An 8,934-nucleotide genomic window follows, 5' to 3' on the forward strand; every position below is an offset into this window, starting at 1 on the left:
GCCCCGCCCCGCCGCCCCGGCAGGCGACAACACAAAGGCATATCCGCTGAACGGTTTCGATTCGAACCCGCGGCCGCGCGGCACGCACGCCCCCGAGTGTCCTCACCTTCGGCACCTTCGGGTCGGTTCGGGTCATTAGTCGTCGCCTACCTGCCGCAGAGCGCCGCACAGCGCAGCACGCCCCATTCACACGGCATTTTTATTATTGTATACTCCGGAGGAGGAGACCTGGATGAGGAGGGGACCCAGAGGAGGAAGATGATCGCATCGCACGACGGGAGAAAGAAAGAAAGAAAGAGGAAAGTAACTACTATAGCGTTGGAAGTGGAGGACATTTTTTTGGTGTATATGGTCTACCCCAGCCACCGCTGCTGCTGGCTATCAGCGTGGGGAGATCGCAGTCGCGGGCCCCTCACCTCACGCCGCGCACCCCCGCCCTCCTGGAGCTAGGAGGCACGTCACTCAGAGCGTCACCTCACGCCGCCGCCGCCGCCCCCGCCCGTCCTCCCCATTACGCAGAGTGACGTCGGCAGACCTTGACGGCATCAAGGCCGTGCGCCCGCCGGCCGAATCTATTTTGATTAATTTCGGAAAATAGAATAAGACGATAGCGAGGGTAACTTCATTCACATTCGAAAAGGCAATCTTCACGGGAAAGAGGATTATGAAACAGTTGCTTCATTCTACGGCGCGACGCAAATACAGGGTGGCCCAACACATCCCAGTCAATTATTTCGTATTTTTGTGTATACTGAAACGCATGCAGCCGTGCGGGCGAGCTGGCCTCCCGTCTCTCACCACGGTGGCGCCTTGTGGCCCCTTGCGAGTAGGCAAGGCGTCCACACGGCTGCATGCGGTACAGTGTAACTTCGAAATTGTCCCGGGACTGTGGGCCACTCTGTACTGACAGAGCCGAGATAAATGGTTTTCATTCGTGCAGTGCGTCTGAGAAGGCGAGTCGCGCGCACCGACCGAAGCACGCACAATTTCTTATTAATTTTCCTTTTCTGCGGGGGAAAAATAATAACACTAATCTTTGATCTGATCCATCGACGTATATAGTGGGGTGAGAAGGAGAGAGATGCACGCGTGTATGGTTAAGAGAGCGAGAGAGAGAAAGGCGGAGGGGGAGAGAGAGGCCGCTCTGCCCGGTCTGGTCCAGCCCTGATAATGACGAAGCCAAGCCGGCAGCAAATTAGCAAGCTCATCTCATTGCTCCAGCGGGCCGGGCCGGTCGGGGCCGGGGGCCGGCCGTGCCATGGACTTCCACGGGCTGCCATGCCTCCTCCTAGCGGCTCGGACCGCCCCGCGCCCCGCCCCACCCCGCTTAGCGCCTCGCTTGGCAAAGGCCTCTAACTCATCTCGTCTTTGGCCTCGGTTCAAAGAGCTCCTCACCCACACAGCCCCCGCCCCGCCACGCCACCCGGCGCCACGCCCCGCCACGCACGAGACGGGCTGCTTGTTGTACATCGCCTGTCCGGTGCGGTCCGGCCGGGGCGGGGAATGCGTGGGTCGCGGCGCGGAAAACTAGAACGAGCATGAAAACAATTACACACTCGCCTTTTCAACCACGCTCCATCGCGGGCTCGCCGGCCCCGCACTTCCCTTTCGATGGAGTTGCGGCCCAAGAAGTGCGCGTCGCGTGTCGCGTCCCGATGCCGCCGCTGCTATCCGGGTGCCCCCTATGTGCCTCGCGAGGGCAAGTTGCATCTAAGTTCACGGACCGGGACCGGGTCCCGCAGAAAATTCCACCGCCGATTTGCGTCCGGAACCCGGGGCGAGACTCCGTGCCGCCCTCCAGACGGGGAGTAGGCAAGCTCGGCGGGCGCCCGCGCGCGGCGGGGTGCCTACCCACCGCTCACTTACCTCGGCCGTATCCCTGGGTGTGCTTCGCGAAGCTGTTGACCACGGCGTCCACGGCCTCCTTCAGCACCTGCTTGGCGCGGGCGTCGCGCGCGTCCGACAGCGCCGAGCCGTTGTTGTTGGGACTGCGCAGGGCTGGCGGGGGCGGCGCCGGGGCGGCCTTCGTCTTGGGCTGCATCGGGGCGTCGGGGATTGTAGGGGGCGTGGCGGGGCGGGGCGCCGTCCTGTCCTGGACCGGGTAAGTGACCACTGAGTCACCGCGGGCTGTAAGGGCTGGGCCAGGCCGCTCAGCCTGCGCACACCGCGCACCTGACACAATCACTCACATAACGGCTCACTTGACGCGCACACTCACACACACGCACACTCACTATGTCGCACACTCACTATGTCGCACACTCGCGCACCCCTCACAATCACTACCAGGGGCCTGGCGGTGGGCCTAGCGGTACGCGCTGGCTGACGCTGTCCGGCGCGAGGCGTGGCTGTGGTCCGCACGTCCGCACGCTGCGAGCGCGGACCAGACAATGAACACCTGGCCTGGCCTGGCAGCGAGGCGAGCGGAGCTAAGCGGAGCGGACCCGGCAGCGGCGGCAGCAGCAGGAGGGGCACGGAGGGGAGGGGGAAGACCCAGACCTCCGGCATTACAGGAGGACGGGACGCGCGAGGGCGCGCGGGCCTCCAGCTCTCTTGCGTCTTGCCCGCGACTCCTTTCGGTTCTTTCGGTCGCCGTGTTCGGTTCGGGTTCCATTCGGGATCGGTGCTGAGGTAGGGAACGAGGAAGAGGAAGTGGGAGGGGGAATCTTCCACCCTACTTCCATCCACCCCGATCCTTCAGAATAGAGCGACAAAGAACGCTGTTGAGTCAACGAGCGAGTCCAAATTAAAAGTGTTCGATTAATAAATCTTGCAGTGCTAGGGTTGGCGTTCTTGGCCGGTAAGAAATAGTGTGCGTTAGAAAGAAACACATAAAGTGGTTTCAAGAAAGGTTTTTAAACAGCTAGAAATTTTACATTGAAAAATAATTAATAATCATATTTTCTTTTCTTTTGCTAGTTGTTTCAGTTTCTTTGACATCGTCTTTAGATTTGTTAAGGTTGCAGATGGCTTAGAGACGCTTTGCAGGTTTTTCTTCTTAAATTGCAAGTATTTCTTTGGTTTCTTGCGAATTTGCTTTCTTACTTCCTCTTCCCGCTGATAGATACAAAAAAAAGTTATTTGTAAATAATGAGTATAGAGAAACTCAATGTTGATACCTGTGTTTCAACCAACCTCTAATTCTGTTTTTAAAGCTGTCAAAGCAGACTTGTAGTCATCCTCAAAGGCTTCAAATTTGGAAGGATCAACTTCTTTCTCTTTTACCATGCTCTGTTTTCCTGCTTGACTCAGCATATTCTCAAACTTTTTCATCTAGGTAATAAATGTGTTTTTGAAAATTATGTGTTTAAAATTGTTGTTTCTAACCCATATTGAGTTGTGCATAGAATTTACCTGTCGATTTTCGACTAAAGTGATGGCTGTGCCATTACGACCAGCGCGACCAGTTCTTCCCACTCTGTGAATGTAGTTCTTAATGAACTTAGGAGCATCATAGGAGATAACACAATCAATATTTGGGACATCAATACCTCTTGCAAGTGCATCTGAACACACCAACCTGAAAAGAGAAAAATTAGCTACCAAATGACTTGTTTGCTGGTTAAAAGAGGCATGCAACAGTAATTAAGCATAATCATCATCATACTACTTACACATTTATGGTACCTGAAGCAAAACACTCAAAAATTTTTGTCCTTTGTTTGGGTTGAAGTGCTGATGAAACTTCAGATACACTTTTCTTATCTTTAAACATATGTTTCAACAGAATAGCAAGTCTATGAACGCCTTCAGTAGTATTAGTGAACACAAGAACAGTATTCCAGCTTCCTTCAGTTAAAAGGTCATAAAGATACAGAGGCTTGACTGCTAGCTCACAAGCTACCCACAACTCTGTGAGCTCAGCTGGAGTGGTGAATTTTCCAATAAATTCTGAGGAAGAGCTCTCTTCTGAAAAATGTAAGTTTTAGAAAGTCAGATGAACAGTTCAATCTAAATACTAGAAGCCAATCATTTACTAAAAAGGGGTAGCTAACCTGGGGTTGTTCCATTAATGACAGATGTGAAAAGCCTTGGCTGGAAGAGGCCAAGTTGTTGAAGCTTCTCTGGATCTTGACTTAAAGTTGCCGAGAACAGTAGTTTCTGAGGAGGTGGGTGACGAGTACTTATATCTCTAATAGTAAGAGGTGGAACTCTCCTGCTGTTATCTGAGACATAAACAAATAATCTTTATGATGACATAGTGAAACTAACTCTAATTAAAAGAAGAGTAAGACATTTACCTGAACTGATGTGTCTATCTAGATGATACAGCCAGTCATTTTGCATTGATTCCATAACACGGTCAGCTTCATCAATCACAAGATACTTAAGATGACATAATGAGAACCCAACTGTAGATTGCAAGTGATCGACCAACCGTCCAGGAGTTGTCACAACAATATCAACACAACTGTGAAATTTCCCATCAGCCTCCGCTGAAGGAAAGAATTCAAAATTAGATAAATATTTGATAGGTCTGTAGTACTGTACATTGGCATGCTCCAGTATGAGTGAAAACGCCTTATCTTTATTGTAATGTAAAGCTTGAAAGAGAGGAAGGGTACACTCATAACTTTGCCAGCTCTTTAGCAAGGAAGATTGTTAGATTGCTGAAAGTCTTAACTATTAACTTACAATAACGGACAAGCTGAGACTGCTCTTGTTGAAAGGATTCCTTCCCTGTAATACAAACAGCTTTAAGAGTTGTTACACCAATGTAATCAAGGAAAACTTTGTACACTTGTGTGGCAAGCTCTTGAACTGGTAGAACAACAAGAGCTCTGATATGCGGTATGAGACGGTTGCGGAGAGCCTGTGAAAAGAAAGCAATCAGCAAGCCGGTTTCAGTTTTTAATTTTCATTTAGTAGATTAGATTATTTGGGATTGTGATAAAGTTTGCAAACCTGGATTATTGGCAAAACAAACGCAAAGGTTTTACCACTTCCCGTTGGTGCTGAGACACAAATATCCCTGGGCCAAAATTGAGGTGGTTTACTCTGTGCTTCTAGCAACCATGGTATCACTTGATGCTGAACTGAAAAAGGAATAAACATTTAAGTCAATTTAAAATCCAATAAACTAAATGTAAATTTAGATAAAACAAGAAGTAAAATGCAAACCTGGAAAAAAGTTTACAATTCCGTTTTGTTTAAGTTTTTCTATTAGATCTCTATTTAATTGTGGAATATCATCTACTGTAACTGTAAGATTTTTCAGATCCACAGATACTACTGATGGGTTGGCAAGCCAATAAGGCAACTGAGCTTTAACCTGGAGCAGAAGAAGAAAATACATAAAAGAAAGTGTCACTAACTTTACAATGATCAAATAGAAACTTTAAAGCGGGTGTCATGGCTATCAATAGCAATAGTCAGTGCAAGAGGGATAGACAAATGCGAAGTCCAAGAGAGTGAGAGCGCGTGAATGACAGTAAAGTGGTTCAGGAGCCTTGTAGTCACATAAATGTGACCCCTGCTTTAAAACTTTCTTGTGAAGAGTGTGAAATTTAAATCTTTATGTTTACTCACCTTTACTTTTTTACTTCCTAAAGAATCACTTCCAAGGACAGTAAATTTTCCACCAACTTCTAGTGAAGACTCTTTGTTAAACTTGCTCTTCTTCTCTTGGCGTTGGGTCTTAATTGATTTCTTTTTATCAACAGATGGCTTTTCATGTTTGATAGTCTTCAGCTTCTGTTTTTTCCTTTCCTTTCGTTGCTTTCTTTCTTCTTCGTCTTTTGCAAGTTGTGCGGCTTGTTGCTTTTTGTTTTCAATTTTAGAGAGGAGTCGTTCTAGATGACTTGTCTTCGTGTTGTGTGTATCGGACTGGGACTCTTGTTCATCGCCTCCATATCTAATAAAACATTTCAAAATATTAGAATAGCTATTAGTTGAAACATATCAGGAGAAGGAAATGGACGATACACCACAGAGAATTAAAATCAATAGCCTAATAGTTTATTTTGGGACTATGGTATCACCTTTCAACTACAAAGAGATCCATCGCGTTAATATTTCTACGATCCTATAATAAAGTATAGTCGATATGGTTGAAAGAGTAAATACAGATGACTTCCTCTTAGGCGTCAATCACCAATTCTTCCAGAAATGAAAATATAACCAAACCATGTGGTTGATTGGTTATTGTTGTCAGCGTGAGAGTCGGATCTGCGAATAGTACGGAAAGCACGATTTGAGTTTGTTTGAGTTTGAATACCTACCAATACCTACAGCTGGGATATATGCAGAATTCGACAAACGAACATCGACATAGATCGAATCGAATTTCTGTTTCTGCTGCATAGCCATTAAGTCCATCATCAGCTGTCCCCTATCAACCGTTGTAGGTTGTGAACGTCAGGAAAATGTTCGGTGAAAAGGTTAAAACCTACTACTGGTATGACACTCCAGATGGAGAAGATATATTGAAGAAGACAAGCTTTGCCATGAAGATTGGTTACTTATTTGGCATGCCAATAGGTCTATATGACATGGCCATGGTAGCTCAACCCAAGATGTCTTTGCATCTATTCCGCTACACCAAGATTGTTTTGCCATTCGTGGGTGTTGGAGCAATGTTTACTTTGACAAGCCAGTTACTGTGTAAGAAATTCCCTGAACTCGACCCCAGGATTTCGTATGCGATTGGAGGAGCCTCTGTTGGAACTGTTGTTCAAGCCGCTGCTAAGCACAAGCATATCGGTGGTATAGTGGCTTTCTATGGTTTTATTGGCTGCTTTTTAATGCGTGATTTCGGTGTATATGGTGAATCCATGTGGGGCCAGCAAGTCAAAGGAGACTTTCCAGATAATGACTGGGAACTCTTCAGGTTTAATATGCGTCAAGATCCTGGACTAAATCTCCCTCCTCCTAACTCGAGACCTGCCGCAGGAGGCTCACGTCTTGGTCTATAATGATGTTTTGTTCTTGATGGTTAGAACTTTGCTGTTGTGTACATACCATGCAATTATTTTATTTCTGTACAGTGCAGAACACAACTTGGTGTTGTCTAAATATATTCGTGATTGCTTTCAACAATGTTATGATTCAATCTTTCCTCTTCAGAATTTTTTTATTTGATTGTATGTAATTGTCAAACACACATTTGTAGAGTTGATCAAACCTAGCCCCAAACCCTCTTCCTCATCAAGGTTTCTAAAAATTTATATAAAGAATTGCATAGGCATAGTCAGCTCTGAAAGTCATATTCCTTATTTTGTGTGGTGTGCAATTTTTTTTTGAATTAGTAGTGAAGGAGGGTGTTGTCAGAGTGAATCTGCCTTTGAAGGAAAGAATAAAGCACTGTGATAAACAAATGACTTTCAGAAGTTGTAATCATAAATTAACAACGATACAGCACTAAATAATGTTATTTGTACTTATTGTGTCATAAACACACACTTACAAGGTGAACTCTTCATTTCGGACATTATGTACAGGAACTCTGAATTAAGCTCAGGCCAGGTTATTTTTTTCTTTTCTTTTTTTTTTTGTAGAAACAGTCTGACACACATTGCTTTATGGAAACGTTCACAATTCAGGACGAAGGAAGGGGTGACAACAAATTGGCATCATTATTTATGATTCTTATAGGCCCAAGCAGAGACAATATTTTGATTTTAACAATTACAGATGACAAATTTTACTCAGAATACTGATAAAGATTCAATGAATGAAATATTGAATTCTCAGTCCGAGCATTTTATATTTTTACAAAATAGAAGCTGACAACTTTACCTTAATACACATTTTAGTAGTGCAATATGGACTTAACTTGAATTGAGCTGAGACATGAAAAAGCTTTAGAGATGTCGTGGTAGGTTGGACTGGTGGGAAATGTTCTGCTGATAAGCTCTATAACTAATTGAATTATGGGAATACCAAAGAGGTTGTGTAACACACAAATCACACAACCGTCACATAGCTCTGCCTTAAAAAGTTAGATTCAGATTCCATTCACAATGTTTTCTTTAAATTTAAAAGAAGAATTTATCTAGAAAAAGATAATGGAGGATATGGTGCAGCACCATAATTAGATGTCATTGTTATGATTACACTGAGTTGATACCTGTTGCACTATCTGAAGAGGTAAAAGCAAATCAAGAAAAGAATCTCTATGTCATGCAAAGATGAATCATTGGATCAATCTCATTCAATTACAGTGTAAATCCCATTTTTTATGAAACAAAGAGGAAAAGTACAATTTATGACATGGAAATTCATCAAAAATTTCCCCTTATTTCTAAAAGACAGTGAAAGGACTTACAGACATTTTCTTACACACTATTTTAACACATGGTGAAGCTGTTATAAATTACACAACCATTAACATTAAGAGACAAAAAAGTTGCTCTCTGTTTCAACAACAATACAGAACTTTCAACTTATGTTAAAAACTTTCTCCCCATCAGTCAAACAGAAATACAGATCCATAAAAGAGTGTCTGTGTGAACACACAATATACACTCTACATCAAATCTACACAAATTTGTTAGTTTCGAGATACATTTTCATACAACAATAACATAATTTAACAATAACAATTGAACTAGGGTGCACTAACGATAGTTTCTTCCTGATATCAGTGCCCGGTTATAGGGGCTGGGCAAGCTCAACATTTGCAATACTGAAGTGTCACATTTAATTGCAAACATCACAGCCTGTTTATAAGATTGCTTCTAAAGAGCTGTAGAGTACAAAGATTTTATGTTAGACATACATTCAGTCGCATCTCAATCTGAAAGAGTTTATTTTAAGATGGGAGAAATACAAAAAACACTTGCATATCTTAGTTGTTCCTAATAATCAGAAGATTTCGGTAGAAAATATTAGCTTTACAGATTATCCTTTTACAAACCTGGAAGGAAGCAGAGGGAGAGTTTATATTGTTGAACTTCTGACTTAATTATAAGTGACAATCATAACATGTTGTTT

At 44.3% G+C, this 8,934-nt stretch overlaps 2 protein-coding genes across 2 annotated transcripts in view; both read right to left on the reverse strand.

The window, feature by feature from the left end:
* LOC113205732 (LIX1-like protein) overlaps positions 1-2,419 on the reverse strand; it is a 36,521-nt gene extending 34,102 nt beyond the window's left edge. Inside the window, exon 1 of the mRNA XM_026421463.2 lies at positions 1,867-2,419. Coding sequence (XP_026277248.1) covers positions 1,867-2,041 — 175 coding nt within the window. The 5' untranslated portion in view covers positions 2,042-2,419. The remainder of the gene's footprint in view (positions 1-1,866) is intronic.
* Positions 2,420-2,837: 418 nt separating this feature from the next.
* Positions 2,838-6,193, reverse strand: LOC113205740 (probable ATP-dependent RNA helicase Dbp73D). Its single transcript, XM_026421477.2, has 11 exons — positions 5,982-6,193; positions 5,530-5,854; positions 5,122-5,272; positions 4,906-5,036; positions 4,636-4,813; positions 4,242-4,436; positions 3,996-4,166; positions 3,615-3,909; positions 3,355-3,520; positions 3,136-3,273; positions 2,838-3,057 (listed from the first exon to the last, which is right to left on the reverse strand). The coding sequence occupies exons 1-11, from the start codon at positions 6,002-6,004 to the stop codon at positions 2,896-2,898; spliced, it is 1,935 nt and encodes a 644-aa protein (XP_026277262.1). The 5' UTR covers positions 6,005-6,193; the 3' UTR covers positions 2,838-2,895.
* Between the last annotated feature and the right edge of the window lie 2,741 nt (positions 6,194-8,934).

This window comes from Frankliniella occidentalis, unplaced genomic scaffold (assembly GCF_000697945.3).
Source record: "Frankliniella occidentalis isolate FOCC.00 unplaced genomic scaffold, Focc_3.1 Scaffold53, whole genome shotgun sequence".
Taxonomy (NCBI): Eukaryota; Metazoa; Arthropoda; class Insecta; order Thysanoptera; family Thripidae; genus Frankliniella; species Frankliniella occidentalis.

Excerpts from the sequence above, each read along its gene's own strand:
- LOC113205740 (XM_026421477.2), bottom strand. The coding sequence starts at position 6,004 with ATGGATCTCTTTGTAGTTGAAAG. Across the intron at positions 5,855-5,981 it reads GATCTCTTTGTAGTTGAAAG|ATATGGAGGCGATGAACAAG; the intron begins GTGATACCATAG and ends ATGTTTTATTAG. Across the intron at positions 3,058-3,135 it reads CTTTAAAAACAGAATTAGAG|CGGGAAGAGGAAGTAAGAAA; the intron begins GTTGGTTGAAAC and ends TGTATCTATCAG.